This window comes from Onychomys torridus, chromosome 13 (genome assembly GCF_903995425.1).
Source record: "Onychomys torridus chromosome 13, mOncTor1.1, whole genome shotgun sequence".
Classification (NCBI taxonomy): domain Eukaryota; kingdom Metazoa; phylum Chordata; class Mammalia; order Rodentia; family Cricetidae; genus Onychomys; species Onychomys torridus.
The window spans coordinates 44,870,496-44,897,726 of record NC_050455.1 but is presented as its reverse complement, the minus strand read 5'-3'; the positions used below and the strand labels follow the sequence as shown (position 1 = coordinate 44,897,726).

General features: G+C 45.0%; 1 protein-coding gene across 1 annotated transcript in view; it reads right to left on the bottom strand.

Annotated features, from left to right (window-relative positions):
• Window positions 1-27,231, bottom strand: part of Gramd2b (GRAM domain containing 2B) — a 62,744-nt gene that overhangs the window by 22,467 nt on the left and 13,046 nt on the right. Inside the window, exons 2-3 of the mRNA XM_036204908.1 lie at window positions 3,992-4,111; window positions 294-393 (exon numbers count right to left, since the gene is read on the bottom strand). Coding sequence (XP_036060801.1) covers window positions 294-393; window positions 3,992-4,111 — 220 coding nt within the window. The remainder of the gene's footprint in view (window positions 1-293; window positions 394-3,991; window positions 4,112-27,231) is intronic.

The window sequence follows — 27,231 nt, the reverse complement described above, 5'->3', positions numbered from 1 at the left end:
GCTCAGCAGTGGAGTGTGTCCTTAGCACACAGGACTTGGGCTCAATTCCTAGAACCAAAACCCCAAGATAAAACCCGAACTCCCCCAATCTGACCCCAGTAAAGGTGGATTCTGTCACCTCTCTGGGTGCATTGAGCACAGACAGAGCTCTGACCTGTGTGTTCATAGGCCTTGCTTCTCTGTGCGGTAGGTACCGGTAGACCGCCGCTGCATTTCTGGATTCTTACTCTCCACTGGCTCCTCCCACGGCTGCGCGGCCCCCAGAGCCCACACATCCTGCCGTCCCTCATTACCTGGCTGGAAGACGAAGATTTCTTTCTTTCAGTCTTACTTTCTGCTTTACACTCATGCTTATCACCCGACCACGTGGAACCATCAAAACTGGATTTTGACCTGGGGAAATAAAACCCACAGAGATTACACTCATTATAAAACCTCACTGCTGTATCATCTCACGCAAAAGACTGACGCTAGGTTTTTTTTTTTTTTTTTTTCTTCTTCTAGATCCAGATCAGAGCTCACTACACTCTGAGGGCATTTGTGTACCACGTGACCGGGATGAACTCAGCAGGCCGCCATGATGAACTGCAGAAAGGGCGTTTGAGATGTGAAAGTAATTATATCGGTGCAACAGTGTTTCTAAATCAACAGAAAGGAGTCCTTGAGACCCATCACCCAATAAAGTTACAGCTGAAGCTCAATCAAAGAATATTTTTGTTTCACAACCCATTAATATTTAATAAGAATTAACTAAGTGGAGCATTGTGCTCAAGGCCTTAGGCACACAAGAAAGCCTTTATCCTTAGAGAGCTTGTGGGCACACACATCAAACATTGTTTTTCTTCTTCTTCTTTTTGTTAAAGGCAGTGCATGCCGGGCATGGTGGTGCATGTCTGTGATACTAACACATGAGGCTTTGGATAAGGGGGTCCCATTTGCTTTCTGGTCCTGCTCACAGCAAGTGAGAAGAACACATGGAGAAGTCTCAGAAAGCAATACTGGGTAAGGAAGTGCTCCCCCCACCGAGGGTGGTGCTCCACACGGCTGTGCCTTTTCCAGATCATCAAAGGTAGCATTGTCTGTCCCATCTGCCCACAGTCCACACCTCTTCAAAAAGTTTCCTTGTTTCTGCAGTTTGGTTGGCAGGGATGAATGCATTTGAGGCCACCCTGGGCTACACAGAATCTTCCAAACACAAGAGTGGGGTTTGGAAAGACGGCTTAGTGGGTAAAGAGTGAGTGTTACTAACGCATGAGGATCCAGTTTTGGACCCCTAGTACCCATGTAAAAAGACAGGCATGTCTGTGTGAGTCTGTAGCTTCAGCACTGGGTTGGGTAGAGATAAGGGGGTTTGCTGGGTTTATTGCCACGGGCCTAGCTGAAAATGGTGGACTTCATGCTCAACAAGAGACCCTGTTGAAAGGAATAGGATGAAGAGAAAGAGAAAAAAGGATATTTGAATTTCTCCTCTGGTCTCTCAGGGTATACACATGGCCTCACATAACCTTCCTCATCATGTGCACACAAGGCATACCACACAGACTTACACCATCATAAAAGCTGAGTCTTCCCTTGTCTGTTAAAGGCAGAGGTAGAACTTGGTTGCAGACTGATTTAAGCCTGGCTCTCCACTTTAAGCAGGTGTGTGTGAGTCTGCACATTATCTTCAGCCCTGTAGCTGAGAACAGTCATTTCAAACTGGAAAGCATGTATGAGTTCTAGAATTGATGCACGAACGTGTTTTATAATCATGTAGTTGCTTTATTGCTAGTGGCTGGAATAGTATACAGAAGGTCCATAATTTGACACAGTTTCTTAAACTGAAACTACTTATTTGGTTCAAAGTAGGTCTAGGAAGAATCTGAATGAATTCAAATGCCACAGAGGGACAGACATGACAGATGCTGGGCACACAGTAGATGCTGGTTTTCTCTGCTATGAGAACATAGGCTGTACAATGTTTAGGCTTCTCCCAGCAGTTTATGATCCATAAATCAGAAAAAGGACCTCTCAGCAACGCACTGTAGATGGCCTGGACCAACTCTGGATTAGCTAAAACATTCCCTGGGAATTCTGGGATTATTATTATTATTTTTTTTAACTATGAGTTTGCCTATACTCAACCTGAAAAGATAACTATTTTTACAAATGTCAAAAACAATAATGACATTTAGATAGGTATGACAGGACCCAACTGCAATCCTAGTATTTGGGAGACTGAGGCAGGAAGATCATGAATTTAAGGCCATCCTGGGGAATATTGTGGGTTAGGGGCAAGTCTTAGCTACACAGTACCTCAAACACAGACAATAACAACCAAACAATGCTGGGTGTGGTGGTGCACACACTTAACCCGAGCATTCCGGAGGCAGAGGCAAATGGATCTCTGTGAGTTTGAGGCTAGCCTGGTCTACACAGAGAGACCCTGTCTCAAAACAAACATTAAGAAAACAAAATGACAGCAGCAAATAAAATACGGATGGAATGCATCGCTTCTGCTGGTTCAGCGCATGTTATTGGGATTAGAAGGTGGCAGGCAGATGTTTTGAAGGACTATGCCTGGTAGGCAAATACACTAAGAAGGGCAGCTCTCTCTTTACGGGCTTGAAAGGCACAGTGGCACAGCAGCTGCTCTGCAGTGCAGACGGGAAGCTTCTTTGCATAGTACTGATTTCTCTACATCATCTCGGCCCTGGTAGTCTCACTTCCTACAGCTGCCCACAAGCAAGACCAAAGCCCAGTGCTAACTGAAGGCGCTCGAAAACGGTTAAGAATTCCCGGACATGGTGAGCAGAGCGTCAGTGCCCGGTCCTCTGCACCACTGTAGGCCATATACCCTTGTGGTTTCCTACGTCTACTGATGCACGCACAGTTCTCAACTGAAGCCTGAGGAAGTCGGAAAGAACTCAAGCATTTGCAAAGGTGACTCCCCAGTCAGTCACCGTGAAAGAACTGTGAGAGTCCACACATTGTGCTCTTGTGTGTGTGTGTTGGGGGGGGGGGGGGGGGGGGGGGGGGAGACACGGTCATTTGGTGAGTGGGGCAGGGTGCTCTGCCGGGAGACAGCTATAGGAAAATGGTGGAAGATGAGACACCACAAACAGGGTGGGCAGGGAAGACAGAATATCACTGGGAGTGGTACCTGCAAAGGGAAATCTGGGTAAGGAGTTGCAATACAGGCACTGATTTATGAGAGCACCAAAAGGAGGTAGAGGTGGAGAGCCAGAGATGAAGGGATGATAGCTAACTGTCTCCTGGCAGAGGTGGGGGAGGGTAGTGATTCTAACAGTCACAATAATGGGGAGGAGAGTCTTCCCCTTTGTGGAGAGTCCTAAAAACCACATGTAAGCCTGGGGACATAGCTCAGGGGTAGAACAGTTATATATGTGTTCAGCCTCAGGTACCAAAAAAACCAAAAAAAACCAAAAAAACAAAACCAAAATTAACACAACAACAACAACAAAACTTCTCATATTTATTCCTCTGGCTGCAAATACCTCTAAGCTCCCCCTTGGAAGTTTTTACCTCTGAGAGTGATAGATCCTACAGCTCTGTATTAAAACACATCGCTCCTCCTCCCTTACAGCCAAACCAGGGCTCCTTCACAGCCCCAGTCCCAGGACATGGGGAGCTCAGCAGATCCCTGGGATGGGTTCTCCTCTGCTCTTTCCCGGGGCTCCCAGGAAAAGTGAGGGCCAGGTGTGCGGATGCGGAGGCTGAGCAGATACCGGGTGCATGCTGCATTGAGAGCAGACCTTCCTCGGTCAACACGTCAGTGTTTCAGAAAGAGGCAGGCCTTGCGCAGAGGCTGAGGAGCAGGAGCAAAAGGTCCTGCTAGGAAGACATGAGAGTAACAGGGCAAAAACCAGGGCCATGCTTTCTCAGGGCAGGATCTGCTTAGAGTTGAGCCACACTCTTAACGACAACCATAAAACCAGAAGCACCAGTGTTCTCTACAAGCCTGAGAACAAAGGGTCCACTGAAGACTCACCACAGGCCAATGCTTCTCTTCTGGTCTGGGGACTCGGCCTCCACTGACGAGGTAGGGGACTGGGCCGTTGGCGACTTGCTGATCTTCTTCCTATCCTCCACACCATTCTCAGCCTCTAAGCTGGAGAAGAGAGAAAAGCGCTTCACTTTAGACATCCAGAGGGAGGCGGGAACAGAAGTGATGAGGTGCTCCCGAGTTCTAGAGAGAGGAATGACCTTCATTCCTCACTGGCAGCCTGGTCAACTCTGACAGCTGAGGTCCTTCTCGGGCTCCATTCTGAAGCCACTGCTCCGTGGGAGCCTTTTAATGGCAGTCCCTGCAGGTGACACCTGCTTCCCTTGTAAATGTCTGACCGCCCAGGTCTTGCCCGGCTCCCGGCCTGTGCCTGTGGCCCCCGAGCTGCTCAGCTCTGCCCAGCCAAGGCGTGTGCTGTGCTGCAGATCACCTGGAGGCTGGGAGAGCCTGTGTGCGCAAGCGCGCAAACTCGCACACATGGGTGGCCTCCTGTAGGTGCCCGGAACCCCCACCCTCTCTGTTTGCACTTCTCTTATGTCACTTATCACCTTTTGTTGTACTTATGACGGTCCCACTCCGGGTTGTTGTTTTAACTACGTGCTTCCCTAAGCAATTTACAGACTCTAATCTTTACAGCCGCCCAAACTAAGTGGGAATTATTACCTTCATTTTACAGGCAGGAATATCTTGCTCACAGAGCTCAAATCTATTTTAGTTCTGTCCCTTCATAAGGTATCTCTATATACATTCTTTTTCTAATTCCATCCACCCACCCCTCCACCCCTCCACCCACCCACTCATCCATCCATCCATCCATCCATCCATCCATCCATCCATCTACCCACCCACTCATCGCTCCATCCATCCACCCACCCCTCCACCCCTCCACCCCTCCACCCACCCACCCCTCCACCCACCCACTCATCCATCCATCCATCCATCCATCCATCCATCCATCCATCCATCCCTTTCTCCCACCCCAACTCACCCACTTATTCATCTTATCCAATATGGGCGTTCCAAGGTGGGGCAAGAATTGCATTCATCTTTATATTAACCGTTCAATACATCTGACAAGCAAAACCAACTCATCACCTCAGAAATGGCTGGTACTCTCATTTTGTAATTGGCATTTCTTTTTTCCAAGCAGATAAATGCTGAAGTTCAGAGACCAACCCTCTCCTTCTTCATTTTTTCTCAAGGTATAGTAAGAGGGTTTAGTCCACACTGTACTGCTTTACAAGACAAGAGGCACAATGGAAGCCTTTGAACCATGACTGGGCCAGATGTGGAGGCACACACCTTTATTCCCAGCACTTGGGATGTAGAAGCAGGTGTATCTCTGTGAGTGTGAGGGGCAGCCTGGTCTATATAGTAGAAAAAATGCTTTGCTTTAAAAGTTTAGGGGAAAAAAGTACTTTATTTAACCTCAGAGCCAATTTAATTTGTAACCTTGAAGAGTTTAGCAATTGTTAAGAGGTAAGGCCATGTGGTGGTTTGAAAGAAATATGGCCTCCAAAGGGAGTGGCACTATTAGGAAGTGTGGCTTTGTTGGAGTAGGTTTGGTCTTGTGGGAGGAAGTGTGTCACTGGGATGGGGGTAGGTGGGGTGGGCTTTGAGGTCTCCTATGCTCAAGCTACTCCCAGTGTCACAGTTCACTTCCTGTTGCCTTCTAATCAAGATGTAGAACTCTCAGCTCCTTTTCCAGCACCATGTCTACCTGCATGCCGCCAAGTCTCCATGATGACAATGGACTAAACCTCTGAAACTATAAGCCACCCCAATTAAATGTTTTCCTTTATAAGAGTTGCCATGGTCATGGTGTCTGTTCACAGCATCAGAAACCCTAACTAAGGCAGGCCATCTTTGCCTGTTCTCTCTATTCATGTATTTTATGTGTATGAGTGCTCTATCTTCATGCACATCACAAGAGGAGTTCAGATCCCATTACAGATGTTTGCAAGCTACCATGTGGTTGCTGGGAATTGAATTTAGAACTTCTAGAAGAGCAGTCAAGTGCTCTTAGCCACTGAGCCATCTCTCCATTCTCCATGCCTGCTCTTTCTAACCCCTAAGATACACACACACACACACACACACACACACACACACACACACACACACACCTCCCTTTCAATCTCACCAGGCAAAAATCCCCTTGGGAACCAGAGAGACTGACTTCTTTTATGTAGGAGATGACTTCATTTCAGCATCAACTTAAATACTTCCTAAATTTTACACAGGGTCAGATTGCCTCTTGGAGGTACAGCCATGGCTGTTGTGGCTGTCTTGTATGGAAAGAGCTGCCCTCCCTAAGAGCCACTCAGAAAAGGGTATCTCTCCTGATACTTGGCTCAGCAGAGATAGAAGTACCTTGCTCTGAGCACAGACGGCCTAGCAAGAAGCTGGAGAGGAACCAAACTGGGCTGGATTTCAGCCTCTCCTGGACCTGTCCTAACTTGGGCAGGCACTCTTGTATGGGCCAGGGCTCTGAGGGTCGAGTGCCACATCACATGGTGGTTCTGTTTCTGGGACTCTAGATTATCACTGGAGTCTCCAGCAAACATCCCTCAACATCCTATCTGAACAGTGACATTCAATGCAAGACACACTTCCACTCTCCTGGAACACGTGCAAATCTTCAGAGTCGCTTTTCTGCTTGACAGCCCTACTGGGGGCACATCGGCTTCACAGCCTTTCCTACCTGGTCCCCTTCATGTACCTGCTGCCTGCCTGCCTGCCTCCCTCCCTCCCTCCTTCCTTTCTTTCTAAGAGGATTTATTTTATTTTCAATTATATGTATGTGTCTGTGTGTGGGTAGGTACATGTGAGCGCAGGTGCCCCCCCCCCACCTGAGGCCAGAGGCATGGCATTCTCTGGGAGCTGTAGTTACAGGCGGCCAACCACCCAATCAATGCAGGTGCTAGGAATGGAGTCCTGATCCTCTGCAAGAGCTGTACATGATCTTAACTTCGAGCCATCTCTCTCTCTCTAGCCCCTCTTGCTGGCTTAACTCACTAGGTGCCAACGCAGTATCTTGTATTATTCACTTTTCTCCCAAATGCCTTCCTTATTGAATTACTGCTCGAAGTTCCTTAAAATTCAGGCACTTTCTGTTTTTTGTTTGTTTGTTTGTTTGTTTGTTTTTTGTTTTTCCCATGGCACTCAGCTTAGCATTTTATTCTACTGGTAAATTGACTGATGTGGGAGTAATTGTGCATTGTCTCAAAGAGGAAGTGAATCCCATCCATGGGCCAATTCAGTTTCAGGGTGTTGTTTATTTAAAGGTGCTAAGGGCTTAAGGGAGCTAATTCCCAACATGCACCTTTCCTGCAGGGGCCCCTCACCTTGGAGGCCTTGTCAGCGAGAGACCAAAACCCACGTCCAATCCAGACAGTGAAATCAGAGAGCAGTGGCCCACCCTGCTGAGCTCGAGGGAGTAGCCCTGGAGGACTCCCTGTGCTTCCCTTAGGCTGGGGAACTGGGGATTACTGAATATGCAGCCAGGCGGGTTTAACTGGATCATGAGCACAAACCCAGGGTTCGTTGTTGTTTCTAAACAAGAAGACAAACCCTTTCATGGACAAAGACTGAAAAGAGTCAGTGGGGAAATCCAATCAGTCTCTTTCAACGAGTATTTCTTGGAAAGGTCTTTACTAAGCTCTGAGCTTCCTCAGTGAGTGGTATTAGGATGTGGACCGATCTGAGTACCTACCAAGGGGACAGAAATTGCCCCAAGCACAGGACTTACCCTCACTTGCCTTGGCAGGTTAGTCGTCCCCCCCCCACCACCACCACTTTAGTATCCCATAGGCCCCCAGCGCCTTTCGGTAGGAATTTGAGAACAACGAGATGGCTAGCTTATACAAACAAACCTGTCCTGGCCTATGAAGAGACTGTGTATCATACCAGCTGGGACAAGCCAACTTTAACACCACCCTGCCACACACTGTTACACAATCCACAAATAAAAACAGGTCGGACCACCCTTATCAAAAGGTTGGTGTCTGTCATTTCCCAGACCTCTGCTGATGACTTAGATTCAGATTTCAGTTTTTCAGAATTATGTTTCTTTTCTTTTCTTTTTTGGAGCTGAGGATCGAACCCAGGGCCTTGCGCTTGTCTACCACTGAGCTAAATCCCCAACCCCAAGAATTAGATTTCTTAGGTAGAGGCTAGCATCATATCTTTATCTTCTGGTGACTATCCCTGGGAGTTTAAAGAACATTCAACATTTCTTTCTCTCGTGAGCACACTGCCACTAGGCAGAAGCCACGATTAAACTGCTTCTCAGGCGAAGGACATCAAGTGCCTTGCTGTGGTTTAGTTCCGGAAGCTGGAATCCTTTCCAGTTATAGTGACAATTCCGTGTTAAATTAGCCTAACTGAAGGCATTAAAAATAATATGTCACTAGACTTTCTCATGCTAGGAAAGGTTGGGGTCATTTTCCAGCCACCTCTTTTTAAAACTATACCCTTTACCATCTCTACGAGGATCTATGGAGGAAAAATTTCTGGAAATGGGACTGTAGCGGTGAAGGCCAGGTCAGAAGCAGCCCTGTTGCTGAAGACTGGGCCGCTGGACTGGGGACCTCACAGACACACACATCCCCACCTCCCAGCCCCCCACCCCCGGTCTGATGTGCTGCCTGCTAGCATCCTGTGGCTCCACCAAGAGCAAGAGCAGGCAAAGCTGTGATATTTGAGAAGCAGATTTATCCTCTAGGGATGGAGGAGGGTTCTGGGAATTGCTGGGTGACACCCTCTGTAAAAATACAGACAGTTGGTCTAGCTTCCAAAGGAGGAAGTAGAGTGGGCGTTAACAGGCAGAAGGGAAGATACTCTGAGAGACACTTTACTCTTTTTATGGCTGTTGGTCTAGTGAAAAGACGGTCCCTATGGAGCTGGAATTTCCCCGAAAATCTCAGACTGGAAGAAGGAAAACCTGGAAGCCATACCATTCAGAGGAAGTGCTTTGCCCTAGACGCAGATCTCACACAGTTCTAACATCTGATCAGGCAGCCTTTCAGGAGAGACTGGACTGAGATAGTGATGGGTTGGCCAACACCGCTTAGTGATGCCTACCTCTTGTCTTCTATTTAAACCTCGACCTCCAATCAGGACCTCAAACTGAGTCTGGGTGAGGGTGAAGTGTTTACCAGAACTTTCTATTTGCTCTTTTTCTCCAATGTAGCCACGCTGAACAAATCTCTTTTCTCTGCTTTTCATCATTATGCACCTCTTTATTGGAATATTGAGGACAGGTGGCTGAGACTATCTTGTTAGGAAGGTTGGGGCCCACTCTTTGACCTTTGAACTGCAGTGACATGAGGTGTGAACGTGTAGAAGTTGGCAGTAGACGTAAGGATGGCTGGAAGACCCTTCAGCTTCTCCAATGTGGTCAAGGCAGAATATCCCAGTGTAGATAGAGTGTATAACAACAGCTCCTGGTTTACAGTTCTAACCCAGCATGTCTTTGTCTAGCTGGAGTTTATGTGTCTACATTTCTACTTCAGAACAGATACTGTAAGCACCAATACACCTTGTGTGTTACAAATGGAGAGATAAATTCTTCAACTAGTTTCACGCGGCTCACTTTCTCTCCACAGAGGCATTTTCTTTCCCAGTAACTTGTGTGTATCTTTCTTAGGAGACTGTGCAAACGAGTGTGTGCATCTTATCCATGTAAAAGACAGCACACTATTTTATACCTTGCTTTTAAATAGGTTTCAAATTGTTTTAAATCGTGTCTCTGTGTAGGGTAGGTAGGGTGAGGTGAGGTATGTGAACACGAATGCAGACACCCACACAGGCTAGAAGAAGACATCAGATTCCCTGGAGTTGGAGTTACAGGCAGCTGGGAACCTTTGTGAGGGCAGGAGGTGCTCTCAATAGCGTAGCTATCTCTCTGCCTCCTAAGTTTAAGAAAATTACTTACCTATTTATTTGTTTATTATTGTGTGTGTGTGTGTGTGTGTGTGTGTGTGTGTGTGTGTGTGTAGGTCAGAGGACAATTTGTGGGAATTAGTTTTTCCTTCTACTAAGTGGGTCCCAGTGCCTTTGTCTGCTGCCAGTGTGCTCTAAAAATAACAACTACAACAACGTAAAGTACTGTATCTCGGTGCTCTTTCTTCATCAGTATGCATAGATCTTTCTCAACATCACCTCCCTTCCTTCCTTCTCTGTTTCTCTCCCTTCCTCTGCTCAATAGGGTCTTGCCATGTGACCCCCCCCCCTCCTGGGGTAGGATGACAGAAGTCACCACGCCCAGCGTCCTCATTCTTTTTAATGCCTGCATAGAGTTCCACTGTAATAAATAAATGACAACTGAACCAGCTCCTTATTGATGGTCATTCAGGTGGGTTTTAAGTTTCTGCAAATACAAAGAACATTGTGACTAAAGTCTTTATATTTATTGTGTGTATGAATATACCTATAGGATAGTATATATGCAACTCCTGTGCCAGAGTCATGAGATTTAAAAAGGTTGTAGGAATTGTCAAACTGCCCTTGGTAGAGCTTCTGGGACCTACACCCATGAGATACAGAGATACTTACGGATTCCTCCTAAGGAAGCGTGACACAATACATATAGTAAAAGTAGACATCAGAGTCCCTGACACATAGACTAAGATGAACATTTAGTAATGAATTCGAGGGCAAGAAACAGGCGGCACGAGGGAAGTCATCCAGAGACAATGTTGAGATGAGAGGGAAGAAAAGCCATGAGAGAAACATCAGGACAAGACAAGGTCCTGGGGGACGTGTGTGTGTGTGTGTGTGTGTGTGTGTGTGTGTGTGTGTGTGTGCGCAGCGTTGCCAGAAACAGCCTTAGGGTCACAGGAGGAAACGACCTGCTAGGAAGGGCTTTGTGAATCTGGTTTTAAGTAAGATGGACAGATGTGGGCAATAGAAAAACTGTGCCCCAAAAATCCAATCAAAAAAGGCTAAGAGAAACGAACACTAAGAAGCGGACATGATGCTGTGGAGGGGGGCACGGGGTAGGAGGCGGTTTGCCAGTTTGGAAGGCTGGGTCGAGTCTAGCACATAGCTACAGCAGCCTCTCTGGAGTCTTACAGCTCTCTCTCTGTTCCTGCTGGTGTGGGTGGAGGCACTGTCTCTTCCCACCCAACCCTCATTCCTGATCCTTCCTAATTACCCCATTTCTCTCAAAGCCTTGAGTCTCTCATGTAACTAACTCCACCGTGCTTCATTTCCAGGATTTGTGCTCAAGTGACTGAAAAGCAGACAAATGGAAAGCCAGCCCCTCAGAGCACCGTCTGTGCTTTGTGGAGTGAGGGGCAGCCACAGTGGTGTTCCCTTCACCCTAGGGGGACACACAGCAGTGATGTCCACAGTCGCTCCCCTGGAGCCTTCCAGAACATCAGGGCCTGATGCATCCTCCTCGGACTCTACCTCAACCGCGTCACACCACAGCTCCAGAGCTAACAATGGCCTTTCATGGAGCCCTGGATGTCACCCAAGCCCCTCCAGGGTCCTCCACTCTCCACCTACTTTCCATCCTGGCCCGGCTGTTGGTCTCTCCCCTGCACACTCTGCTCCCTCACATGGCCTCGGGAGAGGTCCAATGATCTCTCCTCTATTCCTATCAACCTCTATCTCCTCATTCTCAATATCTGGATGTAAAAAAAAACTGCAGTTAATACCAACTGACTGGACAAATGCCTATATCCGATCCAAGGATAGATGCTGCATTATATAGAAAGCTTATCCTGGAATTTTGCCTCAAACCTGCATGGTAACGTCCTTTTCAAACGTGGGTGACGAGTCCCACCGGCAGAGGGCCCCCCCCACGGAGGGTTGAGGTGAGAGGGGGAAAAGGCCAGTCTCCATGCTTTCCCCTGCTTAATTAGTGCTATGCAAACTTTTTCAAACAGACTATCAGTTAGGTGAGCAATAATTTGAAACCACACGGAAACCTGGAAAACTGTCTCCATTACTAGTAGAAACCACAGCAAGAAAAACCATAATCAAGTGAAATAATTTCTCGGCAGTGGCATTTTGAGGCCGAGCACAGTGGGAACCGACACAGGAGAATAACAAGGCACTCCATCAAGGAGGCGGCAGCTGACATGTCCGACCTCCAGCTAAGGTAGACTGATGTTGCCGATGGAGGTCTCTTGTTATTTACACCCTGTGCACGGGAATATTAGTTTTCATTGCTCGGTACAAACAAAATATGCTCATTATATTGCAATTGGAAACCAGGATATAATCTCATTTATTTATTTGTCTGTCTGTCTGTCTATCTATTTATTTATTTATTGTTTTTGAGAGGAGTCTCACAGACCTAAACAAGGTACAGCAGGCTGGCCCTAAACTTATGGCCATCTTCCTACCTCTGCCTCTTATACCCAGCTATTTTTTCACATTTTTGTCTCCATCGTTTTTTTTGAGGCTGTTCATTTACTAGTGATTGCTGAATATCAAAATAAATCACTTTTTATACACTTATGAGATATAGTGCAGATACTTATTTGATTAAGCTGTGTTTAGGGAAGAATTGGCTTTTAAATAGAATAGACACCTCACTATTCAGGGAAGAAAATGAGATAAAGTACAATATTAACAAACCTTCAGCTATTAACTATTATAAACATCAGAAATATCAAACAAGATGGAAGAATTGGTTAGCTATTTCAGAAAATAGCTAAAAAACGAAAGCTGAAATTTTGGAAAGTGATGTGGTCATTGGGAATATTTTGGAGGAAGTAACATAGAAACAGAGTATGACATGTGACTAAATCAAAATAGCCACTTGGAATTAAACACAATCTCGAATGGTAAAACGCAGCAAAACCCTCTCTTATTGAAATACAAACCAGGAAGTTGGGGGGCTTCAGGCAAAAGTCATAAAAGGCTGAAGGATTCAAGGAAGGAAAAAGGAAAGAGCAAGCTGCTAGTGTACCAGGAGTGCTGAAGCCCTGAAGCCGAAGTGCGCCTGAGGCTGCTATGTTTGCATCTAAGGTCGCAGCAATGAGCTGCTGTACTCCCTGAGGGAGGGCTGATGGGGGAGAGGGGTCTCCCATGGCATCCTGAGATGACGTAGCTTACAGTCACAACACTGCTGAGTTTGGTATATTCCCTGAGAGTAAGGTCTGTAATGCCACAGTCTGAATGTTTGTGTTTCCACAAAATCCCTGGTCTCTCTGGTAAGACACTGGTTCCCAGCTTGTTCCTAGACACTAGGTAAGCCTACCTTGCTCTTGAACTCATCATGCCTCTGCCTCAGCCTCTCCAGTGTTGGGATTACAGGTGTGTGTGTACCACAATGCCCTGCTCTACATAAATTCTCTTGTTGAAAATGCAAATCCTCAAATATGAGAAGTGAGGGGGTACAGTCTCTGGGAGGGGGGGGGACGAGTCAAGAAAGTGCAACTCTCACAAATGTTAGGACTGTCTGTCCTTCTAGAGGCGACAGTAAAGGTGAGTGGACTGGAACCAGCAGCTGGCCCTGCCACTAGAGATACAGATCTCAGCTGTTTGCTGTTTTGTTACAGCAGTTCCAACTGACTGAGACACAAGGCTTTCTTCTTCCAGGAAAAGAATGAACGAGGACCAGGTGGGAGTTCATAGAGAAAAGGGAAGGAGTCAGAAACACCAGAGAGCTACTAATACACTTTATGGGCAGAACATTCCTTCTGGTTAAAACAAATAAATGGTTCTTGGATTAAGTTTCAGTTCCCTTGTTGAGATCTTAGTGGAATTAAACCTACGACAACATTTAAGCCAGGGCATAGAGTGGGGTAGGGGGCGGAATGCATTGTAGTAGAAATACACTTATTTAGCCAGAAGGGAATATTTTACCTATGAACACTGCAATAGCATTTGAAGTTTAAACATACAAACAAAAGCCAGGACCACTGGAGGGGGTGAGGCAGACTCTGAAAGGATAAATGTTTGCTTTTGTTCTGAGGACTCCCCGGGGAGCTCAGCTCCCCTGTCCTGACCTTAACCTGTGGGAGTGGACAGGCACAGGACCTGAAAGCTGCACTCTGCACTGTGGCCGGCCTCTCTGGGAACGAAAGCCTTTCCTCTGTCCTCTGCCCTTTACTTCCCATGACTCTGTCAATCTGTCCCATGTAGGCCAATAAAATAAGTAAACACAGATCAAAAGTTAGAGGGAACCAAAGACCAAAATACATGGTCACGGCAGCTGGACTGAAGGGCACCAAATTCAAAACAGTTCCAGAATGTTCCAGAAGCTCCTCAGGCTTTGCTTCTCCCCAGCTCAAAGCCACAGTTACTGTTTCCTTCTCCTGTGTTCTGACCTCCCATTTCAGGCTGCATATATCTGAAGAAGCATAGGGTGTTCACCACATGGGAATTTCCCAGAGGCAGGCTCACCTGATGCCACACGACACCAGGTAATCAACGCAGCACGGAAGGGGAGGATCCCATGAGGAAATGTACTGGGAATAAATACTATGCATTATTAAATTCAGGATGCCGTTTCTAACTATCAGTCAGGGGTAGAAGCACCTGCTTGCAGTCCCAGCCATTTGACGGTTTGAAGGAGGAAGAGCTCAGGAGTATGGCCAGCCTGAACAATGCAGTGAGACTGGGTTAAAATAAAAATTAATAAAGCAAACCAAAAACTAACGAGAGTCAACTCCTAGAAAAGTGACTGCCAGCTCTTAAAAACAAGATATCGACACATTAGAGAAAACAGCTTTCTACAAAAGGCTTTGTAGAAACACTCCTGAACTAGATACATTTACTTAAGAAAAAAAGCAGTTCATCTATTCCTATGAGAAGCAAACAAAGCTTTAATCCCACTACTCAGGAGGCAGAGGCAGGCGGATCTCTACGAGTTTAATGTCAGCTGGGTCTACAAAGGGAGTTTCAGTACAGCCAGAGCTACATAGTGAGACCCTATCTCAAAAATAAAAAACAAACAAAAAGAAAAGAAAAGAAAAGATAGTATAGTTTTTGATCAAGTTATAAGGGAAGCTTTAAAAGAGTTAATTACATTTTTTTTAATTACAGAAGAAAGTAAATGTCTCTCATTTGCTTTTGTTTCCTCAGGAATTTATCGCCATATGTCATACATATTAATGTCAACAATAATTTCATATTTTACTAAAATAGTAATATTTAAATGCTATATTAACATATTGTTATAAATGTTGCATGTATTAAGACATGGAAAATTGCAAATGATGGTGCCTTACTGCTGTGGGAAAACATGTGTCTGTCCCTATATCTTAAATACTTCATTTTTATATTACTTTATTTTTGTGTGTATGTGAATCTGTTTCTATGTGTGTCTGCTTTGTTGTGTGTGTATGTGGCTGCCTCCAGAATCCAAAACAGGGCATCAGATCCCCTGGAGCTAGAATTACAGCCAGTTGTGAGCTGCTCATTGTTGCTGCTGGAAACCAAACATGGGTCCTCTGCAACAGTATTCTTAAATGCTCAGCCATCTGTCCAGCCCCTAAAGACTTAGATTTAATGCGATTTACATGAGGACAATTACCACCCCACCCCCTGTTTTTTTGAGGCAGGGTTTCTCTGTATAACAGGTCTGGCTGTCCTGGAACTCACTTAGATCAGGCTCATCTCAAACTCACATAGATCTGCTGCCTGCCTCTGACTCCTGAGTGCTGGAATGAAAGGTGTGTGCCACCACTGCCTGGCCAATTAAACCTTTTCAATGAAATAAATATGGTTTGATTAGTCTTACATTTGGCATTTTTATTTTCAATTTTTAATTTTCCCATTACAGATAAGCATTTTGTTGTTGTTGTTTTGTTTTTCAAGACACTGTTTCTTTGTGTAGTCCTGGCCTTCCTGGAACTCGCTCTGCAGACTAGGTTGGCCTTGAACTCACAGAGATCTGCCTGCTTCTGCCTCCACAGTGCTGGAATTAAAGGCATTCGGCATGTATATTCTTTTTTTTTCCCCCAGAACTGAGGATCGAACCCAGGGCCTAGCGCTTGCTAAGCAAGCGCTCTACCACTGAGCTAAATCCCCAGCCCCAACATGCATATTCTTAACCTGTAGTAAAAGCATGTAGCCTTGGAAAACATGTCTCTTCCAGGTGACTTCATGCTTGCAAATCATTATTTGCATCATGGGCACCAACCTGACACATAACCCTCCTACAGCCTTTTCAGTGAGGATGTAAGACAGGTTCTGTCCATTCTCCACAGACATGGGGGCAACCGTGACAGTCTTGAGGAGCCACACAAGGTGACCTCTGAAGGGAGCCCTGTCAATGCCCATCTGATGACGTTCCTCTCACCACGGCCAGTCAGATGTCCACCTTCTCAATATTTTCTAGCTGAGTTCCTTCCTTTCTTCCTCTAGATTAGTTGGCTTAGCCAGGGTCCAAAATGCCTCCTGCTTGGATGGACTCCTTCATTTGAGTTTATATACGACACACTTCCTTTCATATTTATTGGAAAATAACTTAGCCATCAGATCTCTGAAAACGGAGCAAACAGAAGAATCCCACTGTCTGGGTGGTGGAGCTCAGTTGGTAGAGGGCTCATCTAGTAGACATGAAGTCCTGGGTTCAAACCCCAGGACCACAGAAAAACAGATGTGGTGGCACATACATATACCTCCAGCCTTTTCGGGGAGAACGAGCAGAAGGCTGAGATGCTTAATGTCATAAGTTGAGAATGAGGCCAGCCTGGGGTACGTCATGAGATCCCACCTCAGAAACAACAACAACAACAAAAAAATGGAAACAAACCCTTCAAAACTTAGGATCACATCATCCCCCTGCCTCCAAAGCCCTGTAGTTCTCCATTGCCAATAGGATGACACTGAAATGAATAAATGGAATAAATAGGTCCTTTGCAAGGGACAGCTGGATTTCTGGCTCTGAAGCCTAAACACCTTAAGATGACTAGTCTGCCCCTGCTGCAAGGTCTCCTGGGAGATCTGGACGTCTATTTTTTTTTTTTTTTTTGAGATTTATTTATTATGTATACAGTATTCTGCCTGCCTGTATGTCTGCATGCCAGAAGAGGGCATCAGATCTCATTATAGACAGTTGTGAGCTACCATGTGGCTGCTGGGAATTGAACTCGGGACCTCTAGAAGAGCAGTCAATGCTCTTAACCTTGGAGCCATCTCTCCAGCCCTGTACAATTTTTTTTTTTTTTTAGATTTAGCTCTGGATGGGGTCACACCCTAAGTGACGTTTGTCCTAACTTCTCAACCTTTCTGGATCCTGAGACTTGTCTTCCCTAACTCATACCCCGTGAGCTATGACTGCCATGGCAATGTGATTCCTTTAGTACTTGACTTAAACATTACAAATAGACTATGCCTGTCTTTTCCTGCTTGGGCTGTCCCTCGGCCCCTGAAGGGTAGTGTCCCTGGTCCTGTCCCATCTGTGTAACCCACAAAGGTGTAAAGTCATTGGCCTCAAGAACTGCATGTCCCCTAAAGTCCAGACCATCTGATTTCCCCTTCTCTGCCACTCAGTGTCATCAATAGCGGCAGGCAGGGATGGATTTCACTTGGAATTTCCTGAGCTTAGATATACTGGAAGGCCAGAGACATTTTCTTTTTTCTTTCTTTCTTTCTTTTCTTTCTTCCCAAGATGCTATGATGTGATCTTCTTTTTTCTTTCTTTCTTTTTTTTCTTTCTTCCCAAGATGCTATGATATGGTCTTCTTTTTTCTTTCTTTCTTTTTCTTTTTTTCCAGAGACATTTTCTACCGTGGGATGGATCTTGATCTGTGGACTGGACCAGTGAGGGTGAGTCACAAGGAATCAACAGCTGCCCTCCAGTTCTTCCAGGAAGAGGAGTCTGCAAAGGTTGGGTAAGGAAGCTCACCTTCACTGAGGAAGCTTCCCCAGTCTTTCTCAATAACTGGGTGAAAGGTAGTGGAATTGGTCTGGTGACGGAAGCCAGATGATCTTACCACTCTGCTGGGAGTGGCCATTGGGCTACAGTGTGGACTTTGCTTGAGTTGAAAGGGCAATGCTCAGATACCGTAGGCTGCAGGGAACTGGGAGAAAACAGGGTAGACTTTTCTCTATTTATTCCTTCTTGGTCATGGAGAAGGCTACACAAGAGTCTCTTCCACGATCTGCCTAGGAGGCCTGAGGCAGATTCCGGGTGTGCCGTCTCCACCAGGGATGCCTATCATATTTGAGTGTCTTACGAGGAGGTGGGGATTTCCTATGACCCGGCCCACAGACTGTGTCACATCTGCATGGCAGGAGCTGTTCTTGGTTATGTCTTCCTCCAAGTTAGGAAACAGACATCTCAAAAGCCTTTGGGGAGGCCATGAACTGTCCAGCTGATTGGAGAAGCCGGGCACCAAGATGAAAGAAGCGGTGGTGACGGATTTCACTAGCAACATCTAGACTGACCTACTTTTTGAGATGACTAATGAATTTACATCAGGATGAGGTAACAGGAGGCACTCGTTCAAGAGAGAGAGAAAGCAATAGACTCTGAAGCTGATCCTGATTCCCTGCCAACCACACCCACTTCCTATTTATTTTGAAGCAAATCCCCCACGTTATCTTCTCATCTGTGGCTACTACAGCATGTAGCTGGAGAAGAGGTTTCTCAATAGCCAACAGCATGGCTGGGAGAGGGCACAGCAGATAAAGCTCTTGCTGCAACACAAGACTAGAGTTTGGATCCCCAGATCCCAAGTAAATGCCTAGTGGGTATGGCTGGCCCGCTGTAACCCCAGTGTTCTCAGAAGGCGGGGGAAGGGGATCCCCAGAGCAAGCCAACAGCCTACATTTGCTGTATCTGTGAGATCTGGGTTAATAAGGCAGAGAACAATTGAGGAAGAGCCCCAAGCCTCTACACATATGTGCACACATGTGTAGGCATGCCCCCCCCCCACATGGGAACACACATACACATATGCACCCACACCCCACACACATACACATGCAGAACACAAGTAAACAAAACCCAACAACAAAACCACAACGTCAAGTCTGAAAAAGGATCAGGAGCTGCAGACGCTAATTCTAATGGAGTTAAATCCAGATGTTTTTCTCAGGATGGTACTAATGCTGTGCAGGAGGAGGCAGGAAGGAGCATCTCTAGACATACGGTGAGGCACTGGGTACTGGTATGAAACTTGAGGGCCATATTTCGTATCTAGTCCACAGAGCTGCTGTCGGAGGCCAGGGACCCTACCTGCTCTGGCTGCTTAATCTGACATCTGGACCAGATTAGGTTTTCTAATTAGGAGATAGAGAAAGAGATTCCAATTACGTGGGTCAACATGAATAGAGTCATAACTATAACAGAATGTACCAAAGCATGCGGACTATCACAAGGCTGGGCTGGAAGATGGAGCCACACAGAATGCTACAGCTGCTCCTTTCCTATAACCCTTGTCCCATGCCAAAGGGACAGTCATCAGAAAAACCCAAGCAGCACTAGACCTGATAGTCCATCAACACCTCATGTCCCCCCTTGCCCATGGGGTATAAGTTCTGAAACCACCAATAGATATTTTGAAACTGCCAACACAAACTTCAGACTGTTCTGAATCCTACATGTACTATGTTCTTTCTGTACATACATACCTGTGATACAGTTTAATTCATCAGTTAGGCACAAGAGAAGTTGAAATAACTACTGCTAAAAAATAGACTGTATCGAAACACCAGTATCCTTATTCTTACAGTTCGGGACCCAGTATTAAGTCGAATACGAGTCACTCGTGTATCACCACTACATTATCAGCACAGACGCTGCAAGGCTAGTTAGGTGACTAACAGGTAGATAGTGGATGCCACCCCGATACACTGGAAAGGGTGTCTGGGTGAGAAGGAGTGGACAAATGTAAGAGTTTATCTTGTTACTCAGAACGGTATGCAACCAAAAACATACACATTGTTTACTTCTGGAATTTTCCATTTAGTATTTCAGATTGTAACTGGAACTTCGGAAAAGGAAGGCTATCATATTGTATAGGAAAGTTACCATCTCTGCTGGGCAAGTAGGTGTCTGGGCCAAAGTCTCTTTGAAGAGAGGGAAGAAAACTAAGAGAGTATGTGGTAAGGTCTTAACAGTATAGGTTTTGCCTGGAAGGGCCCTGGTTGTTTTTATCTAATTAATGGCACTCTAGTACAGAAAAACAAAACAAAACAAATCCTGCAGATTGAAACAATATTTAGTAAAACAAGAACTGAGATTAGAAATAAGACAGAAAAAAATGTTCCTCCTCTCTTAGGGGTCCTTTATGTGTGCTCAGGCCATACAGTGAACTGGCTCTGAACTCAAGGGACATTTATATGCCAGGGTCAATTGGTGCCAGGGGTCTGTAAAAACACACTTCTTAGCTCTACATCAGACCTCTGCACATCTCATACTCACTAAGATCTTGGCAGCATGGGGCCAAGCAGGGAAGAAACCTTGTAAGGAGGCTTGGTGGGGGGTGGGGAGCAATGGTAAATATATCCCCACACACCAGCATTCCTGGAAAAACAATCCCCATCATGCTGAATGTGTAATGCTGTCTTCAGAGTGAAGTTTCTATACTTATTATAGATACACTATGCATGTTCAAAATACGAACCTTATCTGAGTTTCCAATAGGAGGTACAATCATTGGTGAGTTTTGTTTGGTTTTAATTTTCTCTATGATCTCTGGTTGCCAAAGTTTCATAGATGGTAATGTTTTGAACATACGCTTTGAAAAAGGGGAATAAGAACACAATGATCACTGAGTGGCAGTGGCACATGCCTTTAAGGCCAGCACTTGGGAGGCAGAGCCAGGAGGATCTCTGTGAGTTCGAGACCAGCCTGGTCTACAGAGTAAGATCCAGGACAGCCTGGGATACACAGAAAAAAGCCTATCTCCAAAAACAAAAACAAAGAGAGAATACAATGATTTTGATACCTGCTTTGCACCACATCTTAAACTGGAGCAAATTTCAAGTAAGTTTTTAGGGGTGTTTGTGAGCAGCAGATTCACAAGAAAAAAAAAATCTAGAAGTCTTATAACACACAAACGTGATTGGACACTGGGAAATGCATCTGAAATTGGGTTTTGAATAAGTTTTTTTTTTTTTTTTTTTAAAGTTCTGGCTGATGTAAATACTTAGGTGAAGGAATGAGATTAGGAGAGAGTGGGTTTATATACTACATTCAAATCCTGTCTGGTTTTGTTTTGCTGCGTATTTGGTGTGGCTGATAATCTTGCTAAAAGTATTTTTATATGCATGGTAAGAAAAACAATTCTTGCCGGGCGGTGGTGGCGCACGCCTTTAATCCCAGCACTAGGGGGCAGAGCCAGGTGGATCTTTGTGAGTTTGAGGCTAGCCTGGACTACCAAGTGAGTTCCAGGAAAGGCACAAAGCTACACAGAGAAACCCTGTCTCGAAACCAAAAAAAAAAAAGAAAAACAATTCTTTCTCAGGATAGTAAGAAAAAATTATATATATATGTGTGTGTGTATATATATATACAGAAATACACTAAAACTTTCACTTCAGCCAAATAAAGTGTTTGCAACTGATTTGAAAAACTAATATAACCCCATTGTTACAGCTATTAGACAGACGCTGTTGTTTAGCATCTGTACATACAGAGTACAATTTATTAGGAGCCTGTAACCAGCTAACACGTTTCTAAGCTGACTCCCATTGGGAGAGCTCTTATATAGAATTAGAGCATACAGTCTGTTTTCAAAAAACCACTTCATATCAAGATCGTCCATCACTATGGTACCTGTGAAATCCTACAGGGCATCAGCACCTACATCTATGTCTCTCTATGGTGGGGTGATCAGATGACTTAATCATGCGAGGAGTATGGGAAAGGCAAGGAGTTTCTCAGAGACTGCTGTCGGAATACCTGTATATAATAGTGTGAGTAACTACAGAAGACTGGGGCCATAATGCAGTACTGCCCAGGGCGACACAGTAGAAGAGGCGTGGCCATCCGTCAACCCCTCAAGCGGTCTCAACCTCCTCAGCACCCAGAGGTGAGCCTGCCGCTTTGGCAATCTACATCCTACAGCCCACATGCTGACTGTGACCTGCAGCTTGGCTTCAGGGTCAGCTGTCCCAGCGTGACAGGACTTCAGTCTGTAATGTAATTACAGTCTTCAGGCTGTTACATCTCCACTAAGTGCAGCCAACCGTATCTTAGCATTGAAAAGGCTTCGACAGCTTCTGTGGAGTGGGCAGCCAAGTTGAAAGGGGAAAGAATATTTCAACTCATACCCTATCATAGAGGTTGTTTTTTCTCTTGCTGTGATAACAGATGTTCATTTTGGGAAACCCAAAACGGTATCAATGGTGTATAAAGAAACTGGCAACATAACAAGAAAGCACAATTTACACAGAACTCTCGTTGAAAAAGATCTTAGCGACCTTCTTCCGAGGCCTGTTTCAAGGAATAGAAACATTTACATACGATTTTATATAGGAGGACCATGTGACTTTTTTTTTTTTCAGTTTAAAAAATTATCTAAGATAGCCCTGAGTTCACTCTACTCCAAGAATAGAGATAAATGATGCCTTTTACAAATGCTGCAAAAGATCTCATTATATTAATATATTATTTATTAGCCTCATCCAATATTGATGGCTCTTTAGGATGTCTTGTTTGAATACTATATTTTTAAAAATTTTACTTGATCTTTCCCTTCATATTTCTGAGTTTAACTCCATGAGCCTTTTTTTTTTTTTTTTTTTTTTGCCTCAGACTTACATCAAGGTTCATGCTGTCTTCTAGTATTTATACAGTTTTGTGTTTAAACACATGATCAACCAGGAACTTATTTTAACTATGCAGTAAAGAGGTTTCTTAAATGGCTAACCAGTTACCCCATCTTTTCTCTGTTGATCTGAAAATACTTCCAGATAAATTCGGACTTCTTCCTGACCCTCCATCCTTAGGGCTTCCCCGCGATGTGCTCAGGCCTACGTTTCTATCATTCTGACTTCACCTGGGCATTCCAAGGCCCCGCTCTTTCAAAGGAATCTTAGGGTCATTCCTAACATCTTTCTGAGAGCCAGGGTTCATTTGCAGCTGCACACAGACTTCAGAACTGTTTATCAATGTTCACACTCAGCTCTCCTGAAGAAGGTAAGTCCTCCATTTATCCAGGCTGTCTCCTTCATTGAGACATACTGCTTTACTTTAAATCTAAATGAATTCACTACTAGGCATTTTATATTTTTGATTGCCTATCTGCACCTCTTTCTCCAATTTATATTTTAACTCATTGTTGGTAAGAAAGCTGACTGATTTTTCTGTCCTTTTCTTGGCAATCAGAAAACTTACTGAACTCTTTAATTGCGGTTTGGCAATTAAAACACAATACATAATACAACTTATCCTCAAATCCACTTGTATGTTGAGAAAGTCTGACATCCCACACATGACTCCTGACCTAGCTCCCTTTCTTTACTTTTCCTTATTGCCCTCACCCTCTGACACACTTTCCCGTGAACTCTGATACCTGGGTCCTTCAGCGTTGTGTTTGGGTGGCAGCTCATCGCCTGTAACCTCTAACTGCCACAGCACACACAGACATCACTTCCTGTCACTACGGCTCAGATTGCTCCATGCGGTGGTCCTCCATCAACTTGGTGTCCCTCATGCCTCAACTGCTTGCCTGTGATGACACAGTCTACCAATTCCCAGCCCTAGCCACAGAGGCAGACAGCTAGCTGCCCTTGATGTGTCCAAGCCAGTCTTAAGTGTTATAACCCCTGGGTTCTAAGCAGGTAGGAGAAACAACCCAGTCCTTACTGTGGAGTGAGATCTCTTCCATCAGACGAGCAGTTCTCAGACATCCTCTCCTTCCATTCTCCAAGCTCAAGTTCCAGCCACAGATCACACTTCTGAAGCCCCTAACCAAATGTGGCTTACCTCTCTAGACCAGTGGTTCTTAACCTTCCTAATGCTGAAACCCTTGAATACAGTTCCACTTGTGGCGGAGAAACCCCAGTCATATGTTTTGCTGCTACGTCATAACTGTGATTTTGCTACTGTTATAAATTGTAACGTAAATATTTTGGGAGACAGAGGTTTGCCAAAGGGGTTACGACCCACAGGTTGAGAATCACTGCTCTCGGTAATGGGTCCATGTCCTGACCAAGAAAGGGAAGCCTGAGGTTCACAGACAACAGCTGGTGTCTCCTCCTGACCAACAGTTACATCAGCACAGAACGCATCTGTTCACTCCTCCTGCTTAGGAAGGTGAGGTCTCTCTCTAAATGGTGTTCAAGGCCATCTCTGACACCCCGGGGTGTGTTCTAGTTTTCAGTTATCCACATCATCTTTTCTCCCTTTCTACTGGTTCCTCTCCCTGGTTTATCCAACAGGCTCTCAACTGTCATCAGTGAGCTTCTCCTTCCTTCATTCCCCTGCCACGCCTCCAGAAGCTGCTGCAGTCTGGACCTGCTGACCCTGCGTCCCTCATTTTCTGTCACCTAGCACATGGCAGTTTGGCCTGTAGGCCTGTTGTTCATTCCACTAAAATTTCTCCAGTGATTTTTCTATCACTAAATGCCAAGGGCAATCTTCCATTGTCTTGGGCATTTGAACACTTGGTCCCCAGATGGCGATGCTGTTTGGGGACGTTTCGGTGGGCCAGCTTTGCCTGCTTCCACTTTGTGTGCTGTGGTCTGCTCCCCCTGCCCCCACACACACCCTGTGATGAACTCCTGCCTTCTGAGACAATAAGCCTGGGTAGACGCTTCCTGTCTGTAAGCTGTCTTGGTCATGGCGTTCTGTCACAGCAACAAAAAACTGACGAACACATCACAATCGGATTCTCTTTTCCTTCTTAGTGGTTTTCATAACTCAGTCCCTCAGGAGCATTTTATTTTGTTCGATCAACTATTTGTTGGTGTTTTCTGCTGTGCTGTCTAATCCCCTGAAGTTTTGTGGCCTCTTCCTCTGACCTGCATGCCAACAACATCTGCATGCCAACATCTGCATGCCAACATCTGCATGCCAACAACATCTGCATGTCAACATCTGCATGCCATCATGGGCTCACCCCTCTTTTTAGCTTCCACTCTTCTTTCAAAATCTCCAACCTGATCTTAACCACCACCTGCAGGCTGGCAAATCCCAAATCTACCTTCCAGGTCTAATGCCCATCCCAAACTCAACTTTTATAGAAAGGAACCCACACCTTTATTTTCTATGCTTTGTGGAGTAATATAAAAGTATCATCATCCCTTCCACTCTCCTTCCGGAAGTAAGAATCTTCCTCCTTCCTTGTCACTCCTGTACATCACTTGGTTCTTCCAAATGTACTCTTCCATGGGGTACACACACACACACACACACACACACACACACACACACACACTACAATTATTCAGCCATGAAAAGAATGAAATTCTGCCATTTACAACAACATGCATTGGCACTGGAGACCATTATGTTAAGAAAAAAAATGCCACAATAGTAACTCAGGTGAAATCTAAAAAGTTAAGGAAGCAGAGAGAACAGTGGTGGTTACCAGAGGTTGGAGAGAATATGAAGGCGGAGGGATGGAGGTTGATGATCCATGGGTATGAAGTTTTAGACAGATGGGGGCAAGAAGTTCTGGTGTGCTAATGTAATGGTAGAGTGACTACAGATAACAATGAGTTACATATTTCAAAAAAGCTAGCAGCTATTCTTTTTAAGGTTTACTTACTTAATTTTATGTGTACGAGTGTGTCTGCCTATATATCTGAGTACCACATGGGCAGGGTGCTCAAGGAGGCCAGAAGAGGATGTCAGATGCCTTGGAGCTGGAGTTACAGATGGTTATAAGCCACCGTTTGGGTGCTGGGAATCAAACCCAGGTCCCCTGCAAAAGCAGTCAGTGCTCTTAACTGCTGAGCTGTTTCTCCAGCCCTGGAGATCACTATGTTCAACCTGATTTAAATATTATTCTATTCTATCTATCTATCTATCTATCTATCTATCTATATATATATATATATATATAAAACAAGGTATCCCGCTAATAGATAAGTTTTATGTATGTTAAAAAATAAAGTTGGTTAAAAATTGTATTGATTTCTGCCTTAATGTTCCTGAGGACAGAGTCTGTGCCAGATACTCCCCAATGCTGTCTAACAATGTAGGTACTTTAAAAATGTCCCTTAAATTCAACTACTATGCAAATATAAGTGTTTTCAAGACCACAAAGTATGCTACAAATGTTAAGTATATTTACCATGTGGACAGCTGATACCCCTTAGTATGTTCCTAGTTTCACTTCTGAGGAAAGAGCTTTTTCATCTTGTCCTATAGTCTTCAGACACAATGAAAGGTCACCTCTGGACTTGAAATGTACCAGAGAAGCATGCAGTGTTCTTGGTGATGAACTTGGTCCTCATTGGTGTACAAGCTTAAGTGAAGTTACTTATTTAGGCATTTCACTGTGACACCATGGCAATGTGGGGTCACGAGAATGCAGCTGAACACTGATACGGACCCACAGTGTCTAAGGGGTGGTCTAGCTTGGTTCCAGGGGCAGACCCACCTCACACAGGTGTGTTTACTTAACAAAAGAAATTAAAGAATTAATAAAAATGCTGAATCACTCAGGAATGAGGATCCTCTTCACGTTGAAAAAGCCGTTTCCAGTTTGTTAGGGCTAATAGAATTCTTTACACAAAGGCACCAAACAGTGCTGAGAAGTAGGGCAGTTTCTTCAAAGACCGATTCCTTAGGTTGGCAAGGCTCTAATAAACCAGGTCATTCCTTTCTAAAGGAAGGAACTGAGGACTCAAGGAGAATGGTTCCCCTACAGTGGCAAAGTGTTGGTTGCAGAGCCAATGTTGGAAGCAGAGCAAAGTCAAAGCAGGGACGGGATGCTGGCTAATAGGGCTCCAGGCCCTCCTCTTCCTGTTCTCTCTGTTCGGGACACCCCTAAGTTCACATCAAAAATACACATCCGGGTTGGGGATTTAGCTCAGTGGTAGAGTGCACACTCACACACTTACACACACACACACACACACACACACACAAATAAAATATAATAATTAAAAAAAAGTACTCTTGAACTTAGAAGGGTAGTATTTTTATTTTTCAGTTCATTTATTTCATGTGAGTGTTTTGCCTGCAGGTATGTCTGTTGCCTGCAGAGGTCAGAAGAAGGTGTCTTTGGAACTGGAGTAGCAGATGGTTGTGAGCCACCATTTGGGTGTTGGGAACTGAACCCAGGTCCTCTGAGTCTCTTTAGGCCTCTACTTTTTTTTTTTTTTTTTTTTTTTTTTTTTTTTTTTTT